Below are 17,010 nucleotides of genomic sequence, written 5' to 3' on the forward strand. Positions count from 1 at the left end.
AATATGATGTTGGATTTTCTATATTCCAAAAAACATTGACCATACTGTAACAAGGAGAATGAGTGAGAAGAATGAATCATTTGGGAAATTCTGTTTTAATAGACGTTAAGCAGTTGAGAGCGGTGTGAACGAGTGGAGCGAAAAAGGAGATGACGTGCAAAGAATGAGAGTGGAATATTGGTGTGGTGAATTCCTTTTTAAATGATAAAAATAATCTGTATGTTACCATACACCTCTGTACCACCAGGATGCCCTATCATTTTCCGTAGCATATTTGAAATGTAAATATTCTACAGCCAGATCTGGGTGAGGAAATTGTCACTATTTCCCTGTTCAAAGCTTTCAGTATTTGGTTTAGGACTCATGCAGTGAGCGCAACTCAAGTTCCAGCTGTAGCTGGAGCATGGCAAGTTCCCACCTCCAGACTAGATCAGACAAGTCACATCATTATCATGCTGCTTTTGTGTAAAAAGATAATTTATGTATAGACCAGGAAAAAGGCTGTAGTGTCTTTGTTTATGAATATGTTCTGTTCATCACTGCAAGCAACCTAAAAAAAGAGGCACTCATAGCATACCAATGAGATGATAAAAAAGCCCTAAATCACCCATCTATCTAGTGTTAAATGAAACAGTGGTTTCATATTTAGTTGTGCAAGAAATACAAGAGTATGATTAAAGATGAAAGAACGAGTTTCAGACACACATGATCATTTTACATGTGAATCAGTGGCAGTACCTTCCCACGCTCACAAAGGTTTGGCAGTGAATCAAACTTTTGGCTGCAATTCACACAAATTTCTTGGCTGAACTTGATTTTTGGACAGCTTAGGTAAGAAACTGATACTGGATGAAGATTTTTTTTTTTTCTGCCAGTAGATACACATGGCAGGGTGACCTCGTCTTCCTTCCCATGTGTCCCTCTCAGGTCTTTGCACTGTTGGAGAAGCGAGGCTACAAGGAAGGAACTGCTGCATAACACAGACAAACAAGAGTGTGTCTCTTCTTTTCTTATTTCAAAACCTCAGACAGAAGTTTATTATGCTATGAAAAATCTCAAGAGAGCAGGTGGAACCATGTAAGGGACTGTATATCCAACACGGCTGTCCATGAGGGTCCACTAAAAAAAGTTGAACATAATGATGAAACGTTAACAAATCATCAACTAATGCTCAATGGAGAGGTTGTAAGCCTTTAGTTAGAACAATGTCTGGGTTTCCTGGTTGGTGAGCAATTAACTTTCAAGTCTTTCTAATAATCAATAATAATCAAGTCTCCAGTTATAAATATTGATAAGGAATGAATAGAGACACTATGTAATTCTTTAGTTTAACAGGAAGGCTACTCCATGGACTTTTTAACCTCTGACGTTCTGGAAAAGTGCTGCTATCATTTACAATTAAAGACTTAAATGTCATAAAAACAGGATTCTCACTTTCTAATGAGTCACCAACAAAACTAAGTAAGTCATTTGTAATTATAAATCTTAATTGGTTAAATAAAGGTCTTTAAGTCTTTAATTGTAAATCTTAATAAGCTGTTAATTTGTGTCCTGCTGGAAGATGATTAAATGCCATCCAGCTAGATTTTTCACCAACATTGCAACTCATAATTAGTACTTAATAGCCGAGCTATTAAGCTTTAGTAAATTATTTATTAACCATTAATAAAACATTAACTACAACTTCCTCTATAAGCCCTTTATAAACTGTGCCTTCATTAGAAAGCGGTACCAAACTTTCTCTGTTCACCAGTAGCACACAGCCCACCATAAATGCTGAGTTAAATGTCACATTCTCAGTAATGGTTTTGGCAATATTAGAATTTGAGATTTGGTCCCAGCATGACGTGTTCTTAATGGTTCTGCAGTGCAGGGGGAGAGACAAAATTTTCCATGTGTCACATGTTGAAAAGATTGACGAATGCCCATGCACTTTACTTTTATGATGCCTAATATTTCTCTCTCTTTGCTTCACCCCCTCCTGAAACTCTGCAGTTCTTCTCCCACTCAACATTCTTTCATTTCTTCATCTATGATTTCACAGTGTGTCAATTCCAACTAATTGACATTTAAGAGGGATGCGAGCACATGAAGGGAGAGGCGGACACTCTTAGCTCTTTCTGTTGATATTTATATATAAGCTGCTTGCTGGCTGTTAAAACTATCTCCATGACAACAGGACAGGAAGCAGGAAGTAGGCAGTGTACAATTGGAATGGAGTACAGAGATAACTCCCGCAGTTCCATTACATTCTCACCCTCTCTCTGCTCAACCGTCAGGTTGCATGAACAGAATTACCATGACCAGAGCTTTTGTGCGTGTGTGTGCATGCATATATGTTTGACATCTGAGTCTATATGCACACATTCAAACCACATTCAGCATTCCAGGTCCCTCTGCAGTTGACCTATGTGAGAGTCAAGCCTGTGGGTGGTCATGGGTATTCTTAGAGCAGGGAGATAACCGCACTGTCATAAATATTTCTTCTGGAACTAAGATTGCATGAACTCCACATACACTTGGAAAGGTTCTTAGTTAACCAGTGGGCCTTGTTGAATTGAATGACATTGATGCATCCCATATGTCTACAAAGACCAAATCCAAAAAAAAATTGCTTTCTCTTTGCTGTAGGACTTAATTTTGGTGGTTTGTGGTATGAAAACACATACACTTTGATAGATTGTTACACAACTGCATGATCTTTTTTTAATCTTGAAGACTAAAAACAATGAAAAATGAATTACCATCAAGTAGATCTTGATGGCATTATGTAACTTGCACATAAAAACATTTAGTTGTTTGATCATCATGAAAGGTCAGTGGGACAAAATGCACGCTCTATACTTCTGTACATGGACTAAATTAGACATCACACTGTTTTTTAACTGTGTGAAATGTCTTCCCCCACGCTGTTGTCCCTCTCTGCAAAATGTGACTTCACAAAATGTGTTCTTCAGTGTCAGTGTCGACGTAATTGACAAAACTTGAGAATGGCACAGGTTGAAAATTAAAAAAAAAACATTAAAAAAGGGAGTTTAAATAATTTGTTACTCAAGTTATTGATTCAAACAATAAGAATGTTTATGAACATTACATTAGTGTTCTTGTTTCAGACAAAAAAACAAGACTATGAATGAAGAGTTAATGGCCTGGACAACTGGAAGCAGACAGACATGCAGACACTGTAGGTGTGACTGCTGGTGACTCTTCTGACTGTAGGAGCATGTTGGATCTTGTTCAAGAGTGGGAATGTTTACTGTCAAGCTGCTATCTGTTGGTGTATGTGTTTGTGTGTTATTCACTTGTCACAGACATTTTTAGTTCCAAACAGAGGAATTTAGCACTTTGCAGGGAAAGAAATACAATTTACCCGTTTTTTAAAACTTGAGCAGGGTGTGTTCTTTCGGCTGGGTATGTAGGTTTCAGTTTAAGGTTAAACTCAAACAAATTATGGTCAAATCGGTGTTAAATTTAGGCTTTAGTGACAGCTGATCAGCGGACAAGTAAGAGTCTCAGAGGGTGTGATTTCTTTTGCCTCCAATAACTGTAAAGAAACAATTGACCTTGTTCTTTTTCATTGTGTATAGACAGTATAATTATGTGTGTGTTGTTCCTGCCCAAACTTGCCTCAGAGAGAACAGACCAGAAATCTGGTGAATCACCAGAACCCTCATCGTTTGGTGCTACTCCTCCCTGTTCACTTGAAACCAGACCAGAAAAGACCTCTTTTTTTTTTCTGTTCGCTGGTGACAACGAGGTTCCACTTGCTATGTCAATACATCATAATAGTCACAGCTGTTCTTTCTTGCTAGTCATTGTAGCTGCTGTCTCTGAAACTTTACACCACATTTCCTGTAAACCCCTTCTGTATGTGTCCTATCCAAAAAGGGTGTTTATTTTTCTTATTATCAGCTGCTTTCTGGCTGCCTTTCATTAGTTGGTTTGTATGTTTAATGATGTTATGCTCATCTTTCATATTAATGCTTTTGGATCGCTGTGAGCTGGGGTAAGATAGCAGGGGGCATCGGCACTGCTTATAAAGACATTAGTCACGTAGCACATTCCCAAAATAAATCTTACAGGCCTTGTTAACATCCTCTGGAATAACGTTTATCACATTCTTGTCAAGTCAGTATTCATAAGACACTAGCCATACTTGTGAGCTACATTTCTATACCACTACAATTGAGTTGAACTGCTAATACAGAAGACAGCGTAGAATACATAAAAATGATTCGCAGTGATGTACATCAGTAACAATTATACTAAAACTTTTATGAACCTTTTCAGAACCTTTCTGCTGAGTCAGCTCCTCTCTTTCATTCCCCACTTTTCTGCTCTCTTGACTCTTTATTCTTCTCTACTCTGTCCTGTCTTGGGTGGAGGGAGGTTTATTAATGGACCACATAAGCATGGGGTAGTCTTGGATGACTTAGCATATTGCATGGTGGAATTTTGAGTCTTTCTTTTTGAGTGGTTTTTATTTCCCACTGAAAAGTGGAAGATTGAAAATGCAGTTGTGGCTGTTGTAACTACAGGACTGTTATTTCCCACACCCTGCCTGTATCCTGCCTTAGTAATGCAGGATTTTACAGATGACTGCTCTTGGGGCTGAAATGAAGCCGGAGCAGCTGTGTATCAAACACGTGAAATAGGTCATTTTCAGGTTTAGCAGGTTTGTGGCATCTCAAGGATTGTTTCGAAACAAACAGGAGCTCATATTCTTTGCAGTGTGTATTGGTGAGGTTATAGTGAAACAAAAAAAAGGGGAATTTAGTACAGTTTCACTGCTCTTTGCTCAACGTAAACATCCACTTATCATGAAATAAATGTAGCCTGCTGCATGTTTACACGTGTCTATGCTGCAAGGAGTAGTTGTCAAAAAGTTGTATTTTGACTGTGTTTACAATGCATATTGTGTTTATGTTTGTGTTAATTTAGCATTATTGCACAGGTAGAGGTGCACTTACAGTTATTGCTTCACGTACGTGTGGCAGGATGTGTGTGTGTGTGTGATGTGCATGTGGGTCCTAAAGGCCTCGCTTTGCAAGGTCTTACTCAGTGTGATGGTGTCTTACAGCTTATCTTACACAGTGAATCACATCACTAGCACACACTCCCATGGGTGCAGTCAGTGAAAGCATTTACAGATACAGCATTGACAAAATACCACAAACTGTGGAGTAATATTTTGTAAGGCTGCCAAAAATAGAATGTTTTCAAATCTCAGTCAAAGAGAAATTATACTGCTAGGTTGGGGAAAGCAGAGACGTTACTGACCCGAATATAAAATAAGAATCTGTAAGCAGAAGATCCGTGTGGATGAATAAATGACTTCTTGACCCTAATAAAACACTCATCAGATACACTCTGGTGAAGCCGCCTTTAAAATGAAACTGGGGTGATGCTGTGCACATCCCAGGAGGACTTTATGTGTGTGTGTCTGTAACAACTGTGCATTGACATGTTTTTAGTCAACTTGTGTTTGGAAAAGATTTAGTAATACAGTAGCTCTTCCTCTTATTTGAAATATGTTTTATAAACTCTTCCTCTTGCATGTAGAGCCTGTCTGTGTGACAAAGATTACTGACATAATGTAGATGATTCAATGCTGATTCTCCTTTTGAAAATACATTCAGACCTTAAATAATGCAGATAAAGATCAACAAAATAATAAAAAAGGGTAGAAAAATCAGTTTAAAATTTCAATGATGGTCTCTGTCCTATAGTTGTCTAGTTACTGCAATGTTTTTGCACTGTATAAGACATTGACCCATACCCAGAGGGCAAGATAATAAATGAAAGACAGAAGAAAATTAAGAAGTGACAAAATGGGCTCATCTGCACATAACAAGTCATTAAACTCGGGATGACATGTCTGATTTGGGTGAGGTGGAAGGTGTCAGCTGATTCCTTTATGTCAGTCACTGTGTGTGTCACTGAATTCCAGTCAGGCAAGTAGTTGGTCATTAGCTGGATTTAAGTAGGTTAGCTCTCAGGGATGTGTACATGTGAGTGGACGTGTGCTGATAAATACTCCTCTGAAGTCACGAACAGCAAGAGAGAGAGCAGTTTGTGCCATGCACATTTTATTCAGGCAGCCATAACTCCCAAACAAGGTTAGTTTTACTGTAAATGTGCCATACTGGAAATTTGGGTGCGGTTGTGAGTGTATGATCTCAGTACTGCTGAGATTCAGAAGCACAAAATAATTCTCTGAATCACCGAGATAATAAACCAATCTGACTTTGTCACAACCTGAATTGAACCCTTTTAACCCCCCTTTCATAGAGAGAACAACTTCATCTCAGCCCACCACAGTTAAAGGCACTGCCCATTCTCAAAAGCTCTTCTGTTGTCCAGTTGGTGCAACATTTATTGGTCAGAAAATAATTTATTCTCAACAACACTTTTGGATCCAAGATACAAGCAATTAAGAGCTGCAGCCCTGTCTGGTGCAGTATTAGAGATAATATAACAGGGTTTTTTCCTGTTTTTAGGACTGTATTTCAGCATGATTGTTTTCTTCATCATTAAAAGAAAATGGCAAATGTTTCTGCAGAAAAATCAGATTTTTTATTTTATTTTATGGCTCCAAGAATAATGATCAACACAATGGTTTGTAATTAGTGGATAAACATAACAACTGTGGATGATTTCATAGAGAGCACAAGGGGATTACTTAATCTTAAAATGAGCGTAAGATCTATGACTCATACTATGTTTGGCACAGATCACATCCCAGCTATGTGACATTTTTCAGTAAGTGAGTTATTTCTACTTCTACTTCATCCATCTGTATATTTGTTGTCCACTGCTTATGCTTAGCTTTAGTTGTCAAAAGTAATCCATAGATATTTATAGAGCTTAAAAATAAAGCTTCAAAAGCTTTATTTTTAAGAGCTTTAAAAATAAAGTAACGTTAGGAGACACTGTTTAATTCAGCACATATTTTTTAGGTAAATGTAGACTTATTTCAGTAAAAATATAACCTAAATGACTAATTAACAGAAGATCCATTACCAAACATCATTATGTTACATTGTCATTTTTGTCAGTGGAGTTTGGTGCACTTAATGTTACTCACTTCTCTGCTGAAAAGTCCTCGGCAGCTTCATTGTGGCTTTCACCCTCGTAGCAATTGCCTCTCATGCTGTGCTTTTTGATGAAGTGCTGCCCAGCAAATGCTCCCCTCTGGCCAGAGACCTCCCAGCCGCACAGCCAATGCAGAAGCTGAGGCTGGGGGCGGAGGCAGGTGTCGGTTGCTTCCGACTCCTTCTGTCCTCCCAGCCGAACAGTTTAAAATAACTCCTTGAGTGTCAACATTGAGCGAAAATGGCCCCATTCACTAGTAACAGCGGATTATCTGAAGTGAATCCTAGTTGTATCCAGTTGAAGTTTGAAAAACTATCCAGTGTAAAAGTAATAACTATGAGTATGTATGATGTAGTGTTTTATATAGTGGGGGAGGGGTCATGCTGGTAACCCCTCTACATCATCAAGCCTCCATTTCTGGCCCGCCCAAAAAATCCTGAACACAGAAATGACGAAAAACAGTTTAACACTCTTAACTCCATAATTCAATAGTTCAGTCTTTTCACATGTTTACAGCAATCATTTTCTGACATGTATAATGTGTTAAGAAAGAAATCTCTGATTTTCCTTTACATGGACTTTATCTTCTATCTTTGGGTTTTGGACTGTTGATCAAACAAAACAAGACTTAAGATGTTACCATCAGCTCTACAAAATTATAATGGGCATTTTTCACTATTTTCTGACATTTTATTTTTAAAATGATATAAAATAATTGGCTGATTAATCAATAATGAAAACTATTGTTAGTTGCAACTGTAGATATTTACCATCTTTATTATTAACCCTGTGTTTGGAATAGGCAAATTTTGGAGCTATGATTACAAAACAGACATCAGATCCTATGTTGAAAATCTCCTTTCTGTCACCTGATTGGCTGATTTTCAGCACTGAACTGTCTCATTTTTACATATTCCCATCCTAGTGCCACTGTGTCATTTAATTAATTTACTTCAATAAACTCATATGTAGTAAACTTCTACTGGTGTTGTGTCCATTATTATGTTTGGTGTTTGAACCAGCCATAACATAACAATGGGGGCTCATCCGGGATTACAACTGTCTCGTGCGTATGTTTGTCAAAGGTCCTGCATTCTTCTGGGTCCTTTTGGGACTCTTATGTTAAAACAGCACGGTTTGGTAACCAGTCGTGAGAAGTATGATCACTAGAGGTCAAATGACCCTCTCTGTGGGATTGTATGTACACTCAGGAAATGGTCACATCCTTACAACATGAACAAGAACATGTAAACCCAGAAATTCTCAAGTTTCCATTTATTCCGCAGAACATGACTACAATGTCATAAAGTTTTTCTGATTTTTCAAAATGATCATTTCTCTTCTCCTCTCCTCTCCTCTAGGTGAGCCCTGCTCGGGGGCTTAACTGCTAAGCATGCTGGGTAAAGCTGAGCCCACTACCAGTAACCTCAACCTGGTGAACTCGGAAGTTTCTGACACCACAACGGTCTTGGACGAACACGACGGCATCAAGATGGCTGACCTTGTGGAAAGCTTGGATACCAGAGAGCTGGACTTAGGGGAGGGAGAGGAGGTCGATGATGGAAACTACGTAGGTGTGTTTGTATTTGCCTGTTGTCTTTCTGTATTGAATATTATGATCTCACCATCATTTCCCTCAAGTACAAGATTATACCTAAAATAGACTAAATCAAAAAACAGAACAAAGAACCCTGAGTGATACAAACACCTACTGTACAGTAGGTGTGATTATTTTGAAAACAATATATTTAAAGAATACTGCAAAAACTATTCAAAAGCCAGTTAAAACTAAACAAAGTGCCCATTTATTCCAGTGATAAACAGTTCAGATGGTAGGATTATGCAAACTCCCCAAGAGACTGAACTTGATGGAACGACTGTACATGTCTCTGTAAGCCCAGAGCAATAAGTTCATGCTGTCCTCTTAGGGTTGTACCCAGGGTCTCTGGGAAATGTAGGAAATTGAGGACGGCTAAGTGAGAGTGAGCCTCTTAACTGGTATCTAAACAGTGCAAGAGTCTGAGGGGTCACTATTTCCTTTACGTAATTTAGATCTCACAAACTTTACCAGAGAATAAACAGAAACATTTGACCTAACGCTGCAAACTAGCAATGCATAAAAAAAAAAAATCTTGAACAAAGGCCGACTTTTCAGCAATGCAGCCTACTCGCCTCCAAAACCAGCCCGAGAAACTCCTACATGCACAAACTGAACAACAACCGCCTCTCTCTCTCTCTCTTCCTAGGGGACTGTCGTATCCCATTTTCAGCCGTGTACGCCACAGTGGGCTTTAAGGAGGCCAGTGCTACGGTCTACCTCCCCACTGTTCCCATTACTGCACGGATCCTGGAGGTGGAGAGATTCACCACCGCACAGGACCGCTTCAACCTGTCTCACCACAGGAGTGTCAACAAGGTACTGCACAGAGTATACAATCACAAAAACAAAGTATCTCGCACTTTCTCTTTCATGTTGCGCAATTTATTATTTCCAGAATACATCAACATTTTGTTTTGGATATTTATGCTTATTTTTGTTTATTTATGGCAATGTTTTGGCAGGTTTAATTTAAAAAAAATGAATGCTTTAAGTTAAAATGCCTTAATTGTTATTATAAATCACTAGAATTAATTTTAGTCACAATTCTTACAGACTTTTTATACACTTGAATTTAAATATTTTCTCCTAAAGCAATTAAAATGATTCTAACCTTAATGTTTATCCTGATATATAATACATCATCATTTACAACAGATATTTTCTCTCTCTTACTGTAAACACACATTTCTGACTTTCCACCTATGTGTGTGTGTGTTTAGTCTCTGCCAGCAGTGTTTAAGATTGAGCTGAAGCATGGTGAGTTTACCTGGATGGTAAAGAGAAAGGAGAAACATTTCATGGAGCTGCACAGAGAGCTGAGGACATACAAGACCCTCATGAGGATACCGCTGCCGTCACGCAGGTTGGCGCCTTCACACACACACACGCAGATTTACACTTCCACACAGACGTGCATATGTACAAACACTACCAACACAAATTTACACAAACACACATGCACATTTGTTTTTTGTCACTGTGCACTGACTCACAGTCTTTCCATGGAGAGATAAACCTTCACCTCAAACCAAGTCTTAACTCTATGAATTAACAATTTGATCTTTATGTCCTCAAATGCACCTTTCTGTCTCTCCCTTTATTGCCCTCCCTCTCTGTCTCTGTCTCTTTTTCACTCTGGTGATGTGCCCACTTGAAAACAATAGAATGTTTCCCTGTGGATTTTAATAGTATTTGCTTTGGTCTTACTCTCTCTTTCACTCTCTTTGTCTGTGTTGTTGACTTTTTTTCTATTGTGTCTCCCATAAAAGGGTGTATTTTCAGATTCTTTTTGGTGGTTGTATCACTGTTTTCATATGATTATTGTCAATTTTGCCGCTCTGCATCCCTGGCCGATATAACACAACACACTGAGTTAGCCTGCTGTCATCTAATTCAAGCTTTTATATTTGCATGTCCCAACACCTGTTCGCTGGAAGGTACACAGGAAATTATGTTGTTTTACCATCAGGCAAGTATAGAAGCATCAGAGCCAGATCCAGCAGGCTCAGAGACAGCTTCTATCCGCAAGCCATCAGACTGTTGCACTCTGGGACTTTGTGAACATACATAACACACACAAACACACACACAAACTCTTGGTTTCTCCTCTTCTCTTCCTCAGCCACACAGTGAGGAGGAAGACAGTGAGGAAGAGTGAGGTGAGGGAGATGCCCTCCCTGCCCAGGGGAGGAGGAGATGAGCTGGTGCGAGACGAACAGGTTTCCAGCAGGAGGGTATGTCACAGCATTGTGTTTGCAGCCTTTGTTTTCTTGGCTGGAAAATCCACTTTTGTCATATTTTCACTTTATGGAAAGGAGCTCTGTGAGCTGGCACTCACTTGTTGCCATGGTACTTGTCAACACATGTATCCTCTAAAACACTCTCTCACTGTGTGTATGCTTGTGTGTGTGTGTGTATGTGTGTGTGCATGGAAGTGTTTATATGCATGGATTTTGTCATTAAAATACTCACAGTGGCCAAAATATAGTATATGTGTTTCTGCAGAGACAATTAGAAGACTATTTGAACAAGCTGCTGAGGATGGCTATGTACCGCAAATATCACCATACGGTGAGTAATCCTACTAGGCTTTGCAATGTCACACTTAGACATAACCTCAAAATGACTGCTTGCCAATCTAGATTTTAACATTTATACTAATTTTGTGTGTATTGGGAATTTCTTTGGATATGAACCAAATGACTCATGTCAGCTAGACGCCTGAGATGCACTTTTAAAGTAAACATAATTAGCAGTGTTTTTCTACCTTATTCCATGTTCTACCCTTATGGTGGAACATTGAGTGTTGACACAGATGCTTAATCTGTGTGTACCCATAGCACTGTGTCTGCTTTATGTTGACACAGTCAAGGAATTTAAGCATATTATCGCTGCTCATTGTATGTTACCCATATGTGCTAAAGGCCTGATGACTATTGAATGCATGGAATAAAAAAAAAATGTATGTCAGCCTGAATATAAGACAGTTATTTTTCTGGAAATTACATATACAATATATACTATATCTTGTGTTACAGATAATTTCTTTAAAACAGCACTGTCATTTGTGTTGATTATCGTCTTCTACACTGCATCCAAATACTTTTTATTTGTTCAAAATTGGGAGTTGTCTTATATTTGGACCAATAAAGAAAAGTATAATATGTTCTCTTCATTATACCCTTATGGTAGATGGAGCCTTTGAAACAGATCAACACTATGTTTAGCCACAGTGTAGTTCCAGTCCTGTGCTGACATAATAATACTGTGCATCATTCTGGCACATTAAAGTTTATATTTGAGGTGACAATACATAATTTAAGATGAGCTGAACTCTCTCCAGGTGGATAGTATGTGTGGATGTAATAGTTGCCTGCCCACAGTCACATGTTGATGTTTGTATATCACTTTTTTTCTTCACAAGAGTCACCATGTGAAGCCTTTTGTTGTCTCTTCTTGTCTATTCTCAGATGGAGTTCATTGACATCAGCCAACTATCTTTCATTCATGACTTGGGACCCAAAGGACTGTGAGCATTTTCTCCTCTTTGAATCTCTTTTCATCCCACCTGTAAAAACTGTTATGTCAGTCTTGTCTCAGGTGGATAAGACATTAACAGTTAACAGCAGAGTGAAGCACTTGAGCTGAAATCTGAGATCAGGATGAAAAAAATGCTTTTTTTTGAGTATGCTTATTTACAAATTTTACAGAATATACTTTCCTTATACCCAAGTTTTTATATATATAACATATTTAAAGCATGAAGTCTATTGTATATTTTTCTTAATGTCAAACTCCACAAAAACATGTTGGCTTATCCATTTACTGTTTTGTTATGTCTGTTCCAGGGAAGGGATGATTTATAAGCGTTCAGGTGGACATCGTATCCCTGGCATGAACTGCTGTGGTCACAGCCAGGCCTGCTACCGCTGGTCCAAACGGTGTGTGGTTACCTCTGTCTTTGTCTCCTGCTCTCTTTGTCTCTCTTTAACAATACTGTAGTTTTATACTATAATACACAGGAAGATGGACTTGCATTTTTCCCTCTCTCCTTTTTTCAGTGAATGTCTTTTTTTTTTTTTTTAAACTGGCAAACATGTCTAAAAATGTGGGTGTGATGAATGCTACGTACAAAAGAAATTACACATTCCCAGACGCAGATTTCTGGCATGAAGCTGTCAGAGTGTGGGTGTTAAAAAACAGTGGGTAAAAAAAAGAGAAAAAAGTTAAACGCAGTCACCATTCATTGAAAATTAAAAACATAATAATGATAGCATTTTAATAAGAGGTATTTTTGGCTCTCTTGTGTATTTATTTATGTTTGTACTTTGCAAACATCTTAGTATCTTAGTATCTTCAACCCAGCTTCATTGACGTACACCACCTCATCTCTCTTCATCTGTTCGTTTTTCATTCTTTCTCTTTATCACAGCCAAATTATTATGTGAGCAGTGTTTTATTGTTATTTTCTAAAGACAACACAAAAAAATCCCACACGTTTGAAACGTTCAGCCCAGCCACCTACCTCTCCGTGATGATTTTCTTCCTACACCCTGAAGAACCGGTCCACAGAAATCAATAGAGATCCACAGAAGTTTACATAAAGTAGACACACAAATCATAAATCTTCATGATGACAGTGATGATGATGATACTGATGACAGGTATTTGTGTGCTTTGTGTAGCTGGCTGGTGGTGAAGGACTCATTCCTGCTGTATATGAAACCAGACTCAGGGGCCATCTCCTTCGTCCTGCTGGTGGATAAAGAGTTCAGCATCAAGATGGACTCCAAAGACACAGAGACCAAACATGGAGTCAGGGTCGATAGCCTATCCAGGTTATATTTTTGTTTGTGTGTGTGTGACTGGCTTATTATGTTAAAATAAAATCAGTTTATGATGTTAAAATGTATTCCAGAGGGTTATTTTGTGATGGGGTAGTATATTTTCTCTCAGTCTGTCTCACTCAGTCCTTAAACAGTGATTTCCTTCAATAAAAGAAAAATACAACTCCCACAACCCCAAGAGAACAGGCATACCTTTTGCTTCCATTGTGAGTTTTAATGTGTAGGCAGCCATAGTAGCTATGGAGAAGATGTTAAATCTCTCCCTTTGGTGAAAATACATTGTATTTCATTCAGGTTTGTTGAATCTACAACCGCAGAGAAAGGTGTTTTAACTTTTCCCTGTATGATTGTGGCATGTCAACCCCTGGTCTGGCACCAAAACCAGATGTTTAAAAGCTAAAAATATTTTTTTTCCATCCAACTTGCGCTGAAAATCTCAACCAATGTTAAAAATAAAAATAAAAAAACATAGACTAAGCCATGCTAGCGGCTGCAAGGTTCAGCATGAAAAATGTCTACCATGTTCACCATTGCAGATTAGCTTGTTAGCATGCTAATATTTGCTAATTAGCCACAACATACAACTGAGATCAATGGAAATGTCATTACTTTTTCAGGTAATTGATAAACCGAAGTGTTGGACAATTTAAATTTTTGACCTGATGCTATGCAAGATGAAAAATCAGGAGATCCCCAAAGGCATTACATTTCATCCTGAATGGCACATGAATGTCTGTACCAAATTTCATGGCAATCTATCCAGTAGATCTTGAGATATTTCACTGGATAAGTGAATACTTTGACCTGCTAGTGGTGCTACTGACAAAGACAGGGGATAACCAAAGTCACAATGAAATAATTCTCTGAGGTGCATGACTGTCAGTCTGGACAAGAAGGAAGGACAGACCAACATTGCCATCCCTTGAGCCATGCTGTAACGTGACTCAAAAATCACCCGTGAGATTAGAAAATCATAGCTACAGTACATTGCTTAAATTGGTTGTTAATAGTCTGGTATTACAGGGTGGATTGTTGTCTTAAGTTTCTTTCCATTCCAACCTCCTGGAGGCTTATTTTAATTCAGGAATAATTGCTCAGCTCTTTTATCTCACAAAAGGAAAACAAAAATGGCAGCTTTGATAATTGTTCAGCGGTGATAAGATAAATGAGACTAAAAGTCGCATAATTGCCTCATGTCTTGGAACCAATGTTGTTCATGCCTATAGCCCATAACAAGACTATATGTGTCTGTGTGTTTGAGCACAGACATTAAAGTTTATTTCATTGTGTCTGAGTTTGTGTCTGTGTACATTCTCATTGCAGGACGTTGGTGTTTAAATGCAGCAGCTACAGACATGCCCGCTGGTGGGGTCAGAGCATTGAAAGCTTTGTGAGGAATCATGGGAAGGCTTTCCTCCGAGATCACCGCTTTGGATCATTTGCACAGGAAGAGGAAAACATCCCTGCCAAATGGTAGCTATACTGGGAGAGAAGTTTTGCAGTCTCTTTCCTTCACCACGCAGATTCTGTGATATTGAATTGTCCGTGTGGTAGCGTCATTACGTTTGTACTCAGCAAAGAGCCTGAGGGACAGACATGTGGGCCTGTGAGCGAATGGAAAAAGAGAGTGTTTAAAGAACAGTTATGTCATGATGACACAGCTATGGGTGTAGCCTGCATGGTTAAGAAAGGGAACTTAACAGACATGCATTTTCATGGCCCTCTTATTGCTCTTGTTTTTTGTGTTGTTTTTTCAGTCTGCTTATGACTTACTTGTGGTTTTGTGGTAGTTGTAAGGCGACCTGTGATAGGACAGTGTGTGCTAAAATGACACAAGTTATTCATTGACTGTACACAGTGCAAAGTGAAACACTGCATGTGCATGTTTGCATATGTCTACCCAAGCAAATGTGACAGTGATGACTGATTTCAAAGGGTAAACAGTGTAACAGTAATTTTCCTTTGCAGGTATGTGAATGGAAAGACTTACATGGAGGATGTCGCTGATGCTTTGGAGGAGGCTAAAGAGGAAATCTTTATCACTGACTGGTGGTGAGTAGCATGCATGTCGAAGATATCTTGGTTGAGGTGTGATTGCTGTCAGGCGTAAGTGTGAGAAACAAGTAAAAACAACCCAGTGTCTTGCTTCAACATTGCAACATCTATAGCCAACTCCCTTCAAAGGGCAGGGGGCGGCCAAAGGAAGGGAAAACCAACTGCCTCACTCAGCATGAGTGATACTTTATAAAGTAAAGAAAAAAGAAAAAGATTAAGCAGAAAAAAAGAGAAAAGCAAGCAGAGAGAAGATATAACATAAAATGGCTGATGGGGTTGGACCTGAGATGCCACTTGCCACTCACACACACACTCACACTTACACACATACACACACACCCACATCAACACAAGAGCAACTGTATCTGCAGTTTCAATTCACACTCGAGCCTAACGATGTTTTTTATTTTTTTCGCTGTTGGTTCTGTATATATTCAATGCAAAGCATCTTTGTCTCATGTCAACCCTGTCAAATCACATTTCATATTAAATTATGTCTTGTCTCACCTATTATGTCTAATAAAGAACAAATAAACAAAAAATAACACTGCAACATCCAATACAGAATAGTAATCCTGCAGGCAAAACAGCATAAAAACACACAGTGTGTTGCTATTAGTGGACTCAACCAATAGGGAACAGTAACACCATACCACACTGTAGCTGGTTGCTGACTGATTGTGTAAACTCTAAAATACGAAGTGCACAGAACATAGTGGCCTCTTTTTGGTAGATTATGGTAGGGTTTGGTTGTTGTCATTGTTACAAGATACGTCATATGTTATATTGCGTCATGTGTGATTTAGTGTTTCAGAATCCACCATTACTCGTCTATTTTTTTATGTACTTTGCACTTGTCATGTAATAATAATGCTACAGTCCTTTTTTAAATGGTAAGATGGATAAACCATTCAGCAGTATTTAACTGTAGTATGATAGGCGATGCTTTAAAAATTGTATCCTGCACCAGCTGAACATAATAAAGGATAGTTATATTGGCTGATCTCAGTAATTTGGTAAACAAACAGACCATACACAGTTCTTGCTGCCAAAGAATGAGCAGACAGCAATGACACTCTGATACCTAGTTGGTGTAGTATACGCTGTTACACATTAATTTATGTTTTACCCACAAGTCCGGCTCACTAGCAGGCCATGCAATGGTTCATGCTCTAATTACAGCCTCATCCACACACCCAGAATAGAAATACACTGACAGAAAGATACAGTCCCTGTATCCGTTTACACTTCCGCTACACGCCCCTTTGTCTGTCTGTGTCTCTTCTTATTTTACTCCACTTTTCTTTTTACATATGATCCTCATGTGATAAACGATTATCTGACCTACTGTATCAGATGTCTGAAAGAGCACACTGCACTGTTTTCTAATGTGTGTGTTGTTTCGCACGTACC

General features: G+C 38.6%; 1 protein-coding gene across 1 annotated transcript in view; it reads left to right on the top strand.

Moving 5' to 3' along the window:
• Positions 1–17,010, top strand: part of pld1a (phospholipase D1a) — a 32,700-nt gene that overhangs the window by 4,261 nt on the left and 11,429 nt on the right. Inside the window, exons 2-11 of the mRNA XM_044375584.1 lie at positions 8,457–8,669; positions 9,342–9,511; positions 9,916–10,058; positions 10,818–10,929; positions 11,201–11,266; positions 12,166–12,224; positions 12,544–12,636; positions 13,381–13,533; positions 14,866–15,015; positions 15,511–15,594. Of these exons, the coding sequence (XP_044231519.1) occupies positions 8,489–8,669; positions 9,342–9,511; positions 9,916–10,058; positions 10,818–10,929; positions 11,201–11,266; positions 12,166–12,224; positions 12,544–12,636; positions 13,381–13,533; positions 14,866–15,015; positions 15,511–15,594 (1,211 nt within the window). The 5' untranslated portion in view covers positions 8,457–8,488. The remainder of the gene's footprint in view (positions 1–8,456; positions 8,670–9,341; positions 9,512–9,915; positions 10,059–10,817; positions 10,930–11,200; positions 11,267–12,165; positions 12,225–12,543; positions 12,637–13,380; positions 13,534–14,865; positions 15,016–15,510; positions 15,595–17,010) is intronic.

Source organism: Thunnus albacares, chromosome 15 (genome assembly GCF_914725855.1).
Source record: "Thunnus albacares chromosome 15, fThuAlb1.1, whole genome shotgun sequence".
NCBI classification, from domain to species: Eukaryota; Metazoa; Chordata; class Actinopteri; order Scombriformes; family Scombridae; genus Thunnus; species Thunnus albacares.